Source organism: Panthera uncia, chromosome F2, assembly GCF_023721935.1.
Source record: "Panthera uncia isolate 11264 chromosome F2, Puncia_PCG_1.0, whole genome shotgun sequence".
Lineage (NCBI taxonomy): Eukaryota > Metazoa > Chordata > Mammalia > Carnivora > Felidae > Panthera > Panthera uncia.
The window spans coordinates 41887397-41900213 of record NC_064812.1 but is presented as its reverse complement, the minus strand read 5'-3'; the positions used below and the strand labels follow the sequence as shown (position 1 = coordinate 41900213).

The 12817-nt window shown below is 34.8% G+C and overlaps 1 protein-coding gene across 4 annotated transcripts in view; it reads right to left on the bottom strand.

Annotated features, from left to right (window-relative positions):
- The window catches only part of RAD54B (RAD54 homolog B), a 95314-nt gene that overhangs the window by 34439 nt on the left and 48058 nt on the right, over positions 1 to 12817 (bottom strand). For all 4 annotated transcript variants that reach the window (XM_049633142.1, XM_049633143.1, XM_049633141.1 and 1 more), the window contains 2 exons: positions 6293 to 6490; positions 1277 to 1558 (listed from right to left, as the gene is read on the bottom strand). In XM_049633142.1, the coding sequence (XP_049489099.1) occupies positions 1277 to 1558; positions 6293 to 6490 (480 nt within the window). The remainder of the gene's footprint in view (positions 1 to 1276; positions 1559 to 6292; positions 6491 to 12817) is intronic.

The following is a 12817-nucleotide window of genomic DNA, read 5'->3' as shown; positions in this document are numbered from 1 at the left end:
CATTCAGTCAACAAATATTTATTGTACATGGTATATAGCAGACACTCTATGTCTTTATGGTAGTGATTAGAACCCACAATGTAGACTTGAGGAGACATACCCATTTGTGAGACAAGTGACTGCCCCAAGAGGACAAAGAACCAGTTAGTTCAGTGGGAAAATGGGACTCTAACTCAGATCTTTAAATAAGCACATTATTCTTTTTGGTTCCCCACATCCCTCTATTATGTAATAGGAAGGCAGAGAGAAAGAATAAAAGAGAAGGAAGCCTATTGAAAGAGCTGGTGGGACAGATAAAATATTTGGATAAAAGAAAAAACAGAAGCAGAAGCTTCCACTTTCTTTCAATTAAGTCTCAGGTAAGCTCATATAGAGCTAGGAATTTTTAATTTGGGGTTTTATCCCAAAAATGTCAATAGTTCTTTGAATTTAGGCAAGTCGGTTCATCTTTCTGGGCCTTACTTTCTTCAAATGCAAAGGGAAGAGACTGATCTCAACAGTCCCTTTATTTCAAAAATTCTATCTCTATAATACTTGCAAAAAATACTTAATTATGTTGCTTTATGTACTTTTCATTTTACCACTACTATGAAAGCAACCTACTTGATACCCCAAATTCGACATCTACTATTGCTTTACAATCCAAATTTATTTGTCTGTCTTCTCAACAAATGAGAAGATCTCTGATGACAGTTTACACTGCAAAAAAAGGCACTGAAGAAATCCCTGTTAAGTAAACAATCAAAAAACAGGTGAGGTTTTATTTTTAATATTATTTTTAAATTAGACTCATTAATATTAAAATTAAATCATTAAATTTAATGATTATAAGTAAAATTTAAGTTATTTACATGACACCTCATCATTCAATATTTTAATACATTAATGGATGTGATCAAAACATACAGTTGTCAAAAGAGAAGTATAAACATAATCCTGACTCATGCATTGACTAATATTTCTTCTTGCTGAAATATCAGATATTATTCAAAATCATATACATGTATGATGTGTGTATACATCTCCAATTTGTATATTTTTCCTTCAACACAAGTATTCTTCACTACTGTATTCTTAGAATTAGGCATTTATTTATAAAATGATTCCCAAACTATATTGTTATATAGCTTCAACATTATTCCTTATGTCAGTTGTACACCTGAAGAATAATATATACTTTCACCTGAAAACTTTAAACAAAACTTAAATTTTAATTCACATGCCAATATCTTTTGACAGTAAAAACAGAATATTCAAATTATTTTTTACATCTTACTTTGTGCATGTGGGTCATGACGTGGTTTACAATCTTGGAAACCGTTTGGTCTATTTTCCTTTGAACTTGGTTTACAAACACTTTTGAAGGGGTTAGAGAAACACTTCTTGGCAGCCTGAGAAGAACTTGAGATAGCAAGGCTTCCTCCTCCAAGTTGAAAACATCTGCCACTGTTGAAATCATCTGGAGAGATTATGCCCATGACTTCTACTTCTTTTCCACCAATCATCACTCTGTGGCCCTCTTCAATCTTTTCAAGCTCTTTGAATTTATATGCAAGGCCTTTAAATTGAGAAGGGAGTGTGTGAATTTAATTTACTGACCCTCTAAGATGACATAATTAGTGATACCATAGTCACCTTCCCATAACTGTACAGAATGAAAACTGTACTTTGAATGCAAACAGCCTTGTATAACCAAGGAGCAGAATGAAAACATACTTTATCATTTTGGTTAAAAAAAACACAAAACACTAAAAAAATCAGAAGGAATAAATAATAAAACTATAAAAATTAGCCAAGCTTTAGAGAAAGCAAGGCCTTTTTTAATTATCGAAAATATGGCTGGGGTACCTGGGTGACTCCGTTGGTTAAGTGTCCGACTTCGGCTCAGGTCATGATCTCACAGTTAGTGAGTTTGAGCCTCGCATGAGGCTCTGTGCTGACAGCTCAGAGCCTGGAGCCTACTTTGGATTCTCTGTCTCCATTTCTCTCTGTCCCTTCCCCACCCACACTCTGTATTTCTGTCTCTCTCTCTCTCAAAAATAAAAAAAACGTTAAAAAAAAAAAAAATCTAAAGAAAATATAGCCAAGGGTGCCCTAGCTAGCTCAGTCAGTAGAGCATGAGACTCTTGGTCTCAGGGTTGTAAGCTTGAGCCCCTCGATGAGTGTAAAGATTACTTAAAAAAATAAAATATTAGGGGCACCTGTGTGGCTCAGTCGGTTAAGCTTCTGTCTTCGGCTCAGGTCATGATCTCACAGTTCGTGAGTTCAAGCCCAGCATTGGGCTCACTGCTGGTCAGTGCAGTACCTGCTTTGGATCCTCTGTCCCCCTCTCTCTCTGCCCCTCCCCCACTCCTGCTCGCTCAAAAATAAACATTCTTAAAAAATAAAATAAAATTTTTTAAAAAAAAGAAAACATAACTTACTGTACTCACAGTTTTGCCATCTGTTGTCTGTTGAAAATCAAGCCAAGAAGAGTTTTGTAGGCTATATGGGACCTTCCTTTCTTGTGAATAAACTAGAGAAATACCACGGCATCTCTATTTCCACTTAGAAACAAGTGGAAATGTGGAAAACTAGCAATAAAAGCAACTGCTGCCACAATCAGTACTTTACTGTTCCACATGAGATAGCAAAGTAAAAATGCATTTGTGGCAAAAGGTCATTGATAGTCTAAGTTCTAGCTCTTGAATTAAAAAGTGGGGTATTTTATAATATCAAGCTTCTCTGAAGTATTAATTCAACATTTATTAAGTGTTGCCATATGCAAGGTGCTAATGAAATATAAATATGAGTAAGTCAGTCACAGTATGCTCAAAATGAGCTCATTAACCAGATACATAGAGTGGTGGAATCTTTGATTCCTGTGCCTGCCTACATTAAATGTGTAGTTACTGGGCCATTACAAGAGGCAAGAACTGCATACCATAAATGTTTTTAAGTCTCTAAAAATGAAGTAAAAGATTGTCACATTTTAGAAAACATGATAGGACCCTTTTAAATTAGCTATAAAGTGCTACAATTCACCCTATTAAAACTGGGCTAAACCTTACAGTCTGGGCCAAACAGTAGCCAATGTATCTTCTTAAATTATTTATGATAGAACAATTTTTAATTTTAATGCTCTGATATAGGAAGAAATTACTTAGCTGGTGTTCCTAAATGCAAAAGACCCATCCCTCCATTCCCCAAACTATCTCAATTCAACTGCAGTGTTGACCACTCCACATCAATAAAGATTTTCATCTTCATATAGAATCCAATTACTATTCACCTGAGTTACATGTAAATGGGAGACGAGAATAAACTTAATTTTGAGGCATCTTTAGAAGTCTAACTCCAGAATCTCTCCTTTCACTTTGATCTACAGAGATGACTCTCTCAAACATCTCTGAATCTCCAGAAGACTTTCTTAAAAGTCTTGAGCTTTGTTTCCCACAACTCTTTTTTTTCTGGGTATCACGTAATGATGGTCAGATGAACTTAACCAAATTACCATGAGCTATTAGCAACTGCAGCACTCCAGTCTTCGGTTTTTTTCTTGAGGCTCTATCCCTACATTAACAATATATATATATATATATATATATATTTTTTTTTTTTTTTAATGTTTATTTATTTTTGAGAGAGAGAGAGACAGAGTATGAGCAGGGGAAGGGCAGAGAGAGAGGGAGACACAGAATCTAAAACAGGCTCCAGGCTCCGAGCTGTCAGCACAGAGCCCAACGCGGGGCTCGAACTCACAAACTTGAGATCATGACCTGAGCTGACGTTGGACACCTAACCAACTGAGCCAGCCAGGCACCCCCCTACATTAACAATATTTAAATGTTGTACATTCAATTCATTTAAAAGAAAAACTGCCTCCATTAGAGCCAATAACTTACAAAATCAACTCCAAGTTGATACACTTATTGTTATAATTAAGCAATAAAGTCTTATGTTTGGATGTTTTCATTTGGAAAGCCAATAAAATCCTCTTTATTGCTTAAAGCAGTGGTTAGATATTAGATATCACCTGGAAACCAGAGTGCCTAGGTGGCTCAGTCCGTTAAGCATCCAACTTCAGCTCAGGTCATGATCTCACGGTTCATGAGTTCGAGCCCCGGTCAAATCTAGAAACTTAAAATATATTTATGCCAGTGCCTCTCTCCACCATCCAGGCCAAATAAATCACCATCCAGGCCAAATAAATCCTGCCAGGTCAGGACCTGGCACTGGTATTTTTAAAAAACACCTTAGGTGGGGCACCTGGGTGGTTCAGTTGGCTGAGCATCCAACTTCTGCTCAGGTCATGATCTCAGGAGTTCCTGAGTTCCAGCCCCACATCAGGCTTGCTGCTATCAGCACGGAGCCTGCTTCAGATCCTCTGTCTCCTTCTCTCTCTGCCCCTCCTTCACTCGCACTCTCTCTCAAAAATAAACAAACATTTAAAAAATAAATTGGGGCACCTGGGTGGCTCAGTCAGTTAAGCATCCGACTTCGGCTCAGGTCATGATCTCGCAGTTTGTGAGTTTGAGCCCCGCATCAGGCTCTGTGCTGACAGCTCGGAGCCTGGAGCCTGCTCCAGATTCTGTGTCTCCTTCTCTCTCTGCCCCTCCCCCACTTGTGCTCTATCTCTCTCTATCAAAAATAAATAAGTGTATAAAAAAATTAAAATAAAAAATAAATAAAACAGTAGCAGAGACACAGAAATTGGCATTTCCTATGAGCATTATCATTAATAATAATAAATAAAAACACCTTAGGTGATTCTACTTGTGCAGAGTAAAAACCCACTATTTGAAACCTGATTTGCATTTTTTGCTACATGCAACTGAAAGACCATTTTATTATAAACTGCACATACACAAAACCATGTATACTATGCCTTATGGGTAAGGAATATTCCAGGGTAATTTTGATAATTTTACCTCTCTAGCTGGCTTTAGAATGTAATTTCACCATATAGGTATAAACAAGTTCTCCTAAAATCTAGCCCCAATCTACCTTAACCAACAACATGGAATATGAACTGTAATTTTCTTTTTAATTCCTCTAAAAGCTGAGAATAACATATATATAATAGTTGTTCAATATTTTTATAATACAAAAGTTCTGTTGCAGATAATTCAGCTCAGCCTCCACTCATCACTCTGTCCCTGACCTTCACAGACTACATTCCTGAAACACTGAATTAGTTTTACTTCTCTCCTTTCATACCTTTGCATATACTACTCCCTCTTCTGTATGCCCCTTTCTCATACCCTACAAAACTATCCTTCAAATACCACCTTAAGCAATTACTCTTATGAAGCTTTCCCCCAGCCTCCTGGGCAGATCTAAATGGCCTATTTCCTATTGCACTGAGTACAAATTCTCAATGAAACAATTCTATTATTGCCTCCTAATTATCAATTATATTGTCTTGTCCCCACTAAACTATAAATCATATCCATTTTTGAATGTTTACTCCTAGCATAGTGCTTGGCACATAACGGTTACTGAAAACTATTAACTATATTATTGAATGAATGAATGAATGAATGATTGAAGACAATGCCAAAAAGCATGGTTGGTGTTAAGCATTCTGAATTTGTGAGCTAACCTGTATTAGTACAAATCATGCTGGCAACATTTATATCATAACAGAAATGATAACCTCCAATTTATATGTATTAATCTAGGTCATTCCTAGCCATTACCTTTTTTTTTTTCAAAATTTTATTGGATATCATTGAAATTAGATAATATTCCACTCCTGACATCAACATCTTTCTAATTTTAATCATTTAGCATTCTGGGGAGAAAAGTACACTAAGACAAACTGCTTAATCTCAGAAAAATACCAGAATAACTGTATATACCCTGACTAACCATTTCACTTTAGAGAAAATGAATCCATGGAATGGGATTTGCTTCAGTGAGTTAGTATACATAAGACTGTCAGACTGATGAGGCACCTGAGTGGCTCAGTCGGTTGAGCGTATGACTTTGACTCAGGTCATGATCTCACGGTTTGTGGGTTCAAGCCCTGTGTCAGGCTCTGTGCTGACAGCTCAGAGCCTGGAGCCTGTTTCTGAATCTGTGTCTCCCTCTCTCTCTGCACCTCCCCTGCTCATGCTCTGTCTCTCTCTCTCTCTCTCTCTCAAAAATAAACACTAAAAAAATAAAAAGACTGTCAGACTGACTACTATAATTTAGTTAAAGAGCATCTTAAACTAACACTTTATAAAACCCAATCATTTTAATTATGTAACCTCAGATATATACTAATTTTAGGCCAAATCATAAGCATTATGTAATATCACAATACCTCTTCCAATGTCTTTGCCTTCCAAATCCTTTAATGTAAATGACTTTCCTTTTACAATGAGAACAGCATCACCTTCCCACTTTTTGTGTTTTTTCTTTGAAGCCTTACACCAAACAACACTGAAATATTTAACTAGGCTATCAGGTTCTTCCTCTTCTTGTCTCTTAGGCACTGTAATTTCTTTAGGGGCTGAGTGAACTAGAACAAAAAAAATAAAATAAAATAAAACCACATTATTAGAGATGACTTTAAGCAGAAAGATCATTTCAACAAAAATAAGAACATAAGAAAATTAGATGTTACTAAAAAGTATGAAAAAATATTTGGTCATACTCCTGTTAGTATTTTATAAGTTGAGAAATTCAAACATCAGATGCTAGCATTAGCATGAGTACAATGAATACAAATTCTTATCATCTCAAAGTCATACAAACTCAGTTTAAATAGAACAACATGATAATTACCACATTTTATTTTACCGCTAACATTTTAAAGCTCTGGGAACTAAAGATAAATTTTCAACATCCATGGGAAAATATCAACTTCAAATTTTGAATTTTGGTCTTTTCCTGGGCTAGCAATATGTAGTCTAATCCTCTCGTGAAACTGGACAGCAACAGCGAACCACAGCTCCCTGTCTGCCACCAAATCATGAGTGTAAACAACCAATACACTCAAAACCATTGTTTTTCACTCTCACTATTCAATAAATTACAGGAGATAGTCAACACTTTATTACAAAACGGCTTGTGTTACATGATTTTGCCCAGGGCGCCTGGATGGCTCAGTCTTCTAAGCATCTGACTCCTGATTCCGGCTCAGGTCATGATTTCATGAGTTGAAGCCCCATGTCAGGCTCTGTGATGACAGTGCAGAATCTGCTTGGGATTCTCACTCTCTCCTGTTCTCCCTCTCAAAATGAATAAATACAACTTTTTAAAAAAATGATTTTGCCCAACTATAGGCTACTGTAAATGTTCTGAGCATGGTGAAGGTCAGCTGGGCTAAGCTATGATGACTGGTAGGTTAGTTAGGTGTATAAATGCATTTTCAACTTGCAGTATTTTCAACTTATGATGGGTTTATCAGGACATAACCCATCATAAGTCAAGGAAGATCTGTACTCCAATCCGGTTTCCAGTCCAGTCCTCCACCAAAACTATACCGTTAAAGGCTACTGACAAACTCCTTGCCAATAAATCCACAAGATATTTTTTTAGTCCTCATCAGAGTTCTCAAAAGCATTTGACAATGTTGACTACTTCCTACTTGAAATACTAAACCCTATTTTTACTTAGGTTAGCTTCTCTAACACATTTCAATTTTTCCTTACTTCTCTGGTTGCTTCTTCTTGAACATCTTTGCCAGTGCATCAGACTGGAGTTCTACGTCCTCTCAATGTGCCTTTCTCCTTAAGTTGATACTACCACTGCATAAACCTGTATTTTTTTTCTCTAGCCCAGATCATGATTGTAGTTCTGTATATCTGTACATAACTGCCCCTCAGACCAATCTACATGAACATCTCATCAGGCCCACTTGTCTTCTCTCCAAAAATTGCTTCTCCTGCAGTTTTCTCATTTCTCAGTAAGAGTGCCACCACCCTGATTCATGCCAAAAAGTTGGAAATCATCCTTGACATCCTTTATTCTCAGTTCCATAGCCAATCAACCACAAATCCAGGTGATTCTAGATCCCACATAGCTCTCAAAGCTTTGTACTGTTTGCTTTCTCCATAACCTCTACTCTTCAAAGCACCATCTCTGATCTGGACTATTGTAGGATCTTCCCAACAGGTCTCCTGAGATGTCTTGCCACCTCTACTCCCTAAAGCCATTTTCTGTATTTACTGTATTTATCTATTTTTAAATGTAGATCTCATTAAGTATCCTTCTTGCTTAAAATCCATTAGTTTTAATGGTCTCTAAGAAAACATGTTACTTCTAACCTTCTACCTCTTCCTCCAACATGCTATTCCAAATTAACTTCTATTCACCCAGTCATAGACTTTAAATTTCCTGACCACCAAGCTAGATAGATCTTGCTTTATTATTTCAACATTATCTCAGCAATTAATTATGTGACAGATTACTTCCCCACTAAACTATGAAGTCCTGCGAGGAAGGGTCTATTTTGATCTTGCTCATCACCATATGCCCAGAATAATAGGTACTTTTGAAAACTGCCATTTTGAATCAAAGTGCATTTGACTTCATACTTATAAAAATATTGATAGCATTATCTTAAAATTAATTTTCATGTGAAAGTAGCTTTAGGAATTAACTTTGAACTCATCTCCATTATTGACCATTTTAATTTTCATTTTTATTAAGTTGTTACCTTCAGGATTATTTTCCAAGTAAACTTTATAACAAAGATTTGATTCCTTGGTCACTTTTTTATGAATCATATTTTACAGATTACAGCTTTTGCAAACATTAGTTTTTAAAACCATAATTTCTACCAAATGCAGTTTTGCTAAGTCAGATTTTGATTATCTAAATATTACTAAAACTGTATTACTCCATCAATTTTTTAGTCAAGAAAATTTACCAGGTTTTAGATAACTAGTAGTTGTCATTTATTGATTTTTTTTTTTTTTTTAACCAACCTTGATTTTCCCCAGATAAAGTTTGGAGGTTTTTAGGATTAAGAAAAAAGACAGGATACTTGATCAGTTTTTGAACTCCAAAAAATTTTGTGGTGTGCAATTTTAGTTTTGTTTTTGCATTATTTCTACCAGTAGTAGTCAATGTACATTGAATGAAAGACTAATAATACCATTCTGCATTTTTTAAATTTGCTCTTATCTTTTATTACATTATCCAAGAAAAAAATGTGATTCCACAGGATTGCAGTAAAACAAAGGTGAAAAGTATGTCTTCATCCAAATCAAATACCCTGTTGTATTCCCAGAGCCTAAAGAGTTGACTTGTGTCCAAGACCCTTCCTGCACCAAGAAAAAAATGAATAGATAATAAACTGAGAATTCAGAAATTACTTATAATTAACTTTGAAATATCGGAAGATTCTCAGATATACCCTTTCTTTTGCAGAACAGTAGGAGGAAGACAAGAGTATGAACCAATCTGATGGGGTCTGAATTTTGAGACCCTGGACAAGCTATTTCCCATTCTATGCCAGTTCATGAATCTGTAAATGAATGTAATACTAGTACCTACCTCACAGATTTTTTTGTGGGCATTAGATTAGCTAACATATGTAAAACACTTAGAACAGTACTTGACATGTAATACATACTACCTATTAACTACCATCATCATCATCTTGTCTTTGTCCCTTTCCCATTTAGTCCCATTTTAAATATAGGTCATTAAGGCAGGAAAGAGAGAAATTCCAAAAAGAAGAATAAAGATATTGGGAATTAAACACATAAGGAACATAACCTCCTACATCTAGACTATTTGTAATACATAAAATACTAATTTGCTATGTTCCAGACTAATCACCCCCAACAATTCCACTCTAACTATAATTTTTATTTCTTTTTTTTTTGGGACAGAGAGAGACAGAGCATGAACGGGGGAGGGGCAGAGAGAGAGGGAGACACAGAATCGGAAACAGGCTCCAGGCTCCGAGCCATCAGCCCAGAGCCTGACGCGGGGCTCGAACTCACGGACCGCGAGATCGTGACCTGGCTGAAGTCGGACGCTTAACCGACTGCGCCACCCAGGCGCCCCTATAATTTTTATTTCTAAACTTGATCTGATCTATTTCCCCCTTGACCCAATAATGTACTTTACAAATCAAGACCAAAAACAGTCGCATAAACAAAAGACTTAAATGCCTATAAGCCAGATTCACAAGGTAAGCATGATGCTTAAAACCATGCTTTGATAAAAGAGGAAGAGGGAGATATTGTCATTTTAATATTGATAGTGAACATTATCATCTAAATGATTCCTAAGCACAGTTACTCTATAGTTGGATGGCTTAGTTATACATTTCATATACCCAAGTCTCTAATATTCTTCCTTTTCTTTCAAAAATTCCAAATACACAGTTTCAATAGAGCAAATGAAATTTAAAATGTCTCATACAATCAAATTCAACAAAGAATGTAAATACTCTCCCAGATTATATTTTTTGAGTTTTAAAATTACCAAAACCTACCAGAATTTTTAATATAATTAACATATAACTGCAATATAAATTTAAGGTTTGAAACAGTTTTATTACACTAAAAAATTTACAATCATTAATATACAAGTTCCTCCGAACCAGTAATCATCCAGTTTTAATAAGAGAGATTTAATGTCATCTAAATATCATTATGTATAAAATAAACCCAGAAGATATTTCTTTGCATTAAATATCATTTTCAGAATACTTTATGAGCATGACAGGGACTATACATTTCATCACATTTCTCAATACTCTTATCAAAGCATATATGCAGTAGAGGCTAAAATAGAAAAAAAAAAAAAAACTTAAATAAAACTACAATATTCCCAGATATTAAAACTACATGCTCAGCATTTTTCTGCTCAGCATTTTAAATTCATCTAAATATAAGAAAAGTTATGAATTTCAACTCTGACATTCCAATCATTGAGCATGCAAAAAAATTTAAAAAAATAAAAAAAGAAACCCATACACTATTGATGAAAGTGTAAGATGATACAATCACTTTGGGAAAAGGTCTGGCAGTTTCTTAAAAACTTAAACATATAGGTCTTCCCTAATCCAGCATCATGTCTACTAGAAATTTATACAAGAAAACTCAGAATCTTTATACATAATAGCCAAAATCTGGAAATAGGCCAAAAGTCCATCAAAAAATAATGGATACACAAACTGAGGTATACTTCTACAATGGAATACTACTCAACAACAAGAAGTAATGAGCTACTAATAAGAGGATGAATGAACACGGATATTAAAAACATTAAGATAGGTGCAAGAAAACAGAAACAAAGTGAACATAGTATATGAGTCCAATTATATAAAGTTCTAGAACAGGCAAAACTTATCTATGATTTTTGAAAAATTAGAACAATTGCCTGATGTGCCAAGGGACTGATCAGGAAAGGGGAGGAGAGAACTTTCTGGGGTGAGAATAATGTTCTAAATCTTGATAGGGATATAAGCTACACAAGTGGAGTCACCTGTCACAACTCATCATTTAAAACTTGTATATTTCACTGTTTGCAAATCTTACCCAAAACACACACACACACACACACACACACACACACACACACACACAAATACTGAATTCCATTTCACAATACTTATGCTTAATTGTTTAAGGGGAAAGTATTCTAAATAATTATCCAATGTTTTAAATAGCTGTTTTATTTTATAATTGTCTAACATCTTTTTTTAAGGTTATTTATTTTGAGACAGAGAGGGAGGGAGCGCAAGTATGAGCCAGTGGGAGAGGGGCAGAAAGAGAGGGAGAGAATCCCAAGTAGGTTCAGCACTATCAGCGCAGAATTGACACGGGGCTCAATCTCATGAACTGTGAGATCATGACCTGAGCTGAAAAGAGTTGGACGCTTAAACAACTGAGCCACCCAGGCACCCCATCGTTTTATTTTTAAAAATGAACTGATGGATGGATACACGATAAAGCAAATATGGCAAAACAATAATCGCAGAATTTAGGTGGCAGGCATATAAAGGTTTACTGCAAAATGCTTTTAACTTTTCCTATTTGAAGAGTTTCTTAATCTTTTTAACGAGGTGAATTCACACATAATTTAAGACCTTAAAGATCTACTAACAAAGTGTAAGTCTAATGATATATCTCTTTTAATTTAAATTTTGGGGCTAACTTTGGGTGGTAATTTTATTTTAATTTATATGGCTTTCCACTACTTACGAAGCAACTGAACACTAAAAATGATATAAATTCAAATTATACCTACTAGGTTTAATCAATTTAAAAAATATATAAAAATATACTGAGTCAATTTCTCAAAATCATATGCAAACATTTAATATGACTGTTAACATTTAATTAGATTGTATATCTTAAGAACTCACTTTTTTGTATTTAAGTATTACAACCATATTTCATCTAATTATTTTTACATATTTACAATCAAATTCACCATCAAATACTTAACTGATTTTGAGAATTTGTGGATCTTAACATCTAAAAAAAATATATTATGACATTTAGACACGGTACATTTAGTATCCACTATAAACACAATTATTTAAATAAATGTATTTCAATTGCGCCCCATCCAAAAAATTTTCTCAGTAGTACTGAATTCTTTGTCTTATGACACATAAAGAGTACACAAATCAGTACAATGCATCACCCTGTATTTAAAAGATATGTATTAACAAAGCATTTAACCACCATCATCTACAGTATATATTAAATACAATATGTCACACTCTATTTGCATGTCTATTTAAAATTTGACATTACTCTAAAAGAAGGCACGTGGAAATAATTCATAGTCTAAACATTTTCACATAAATAAAGATGCAACAGGGTAGAATGAAATCTTTCAAAAATAACACTCAATGTCTCATACAAAAAAA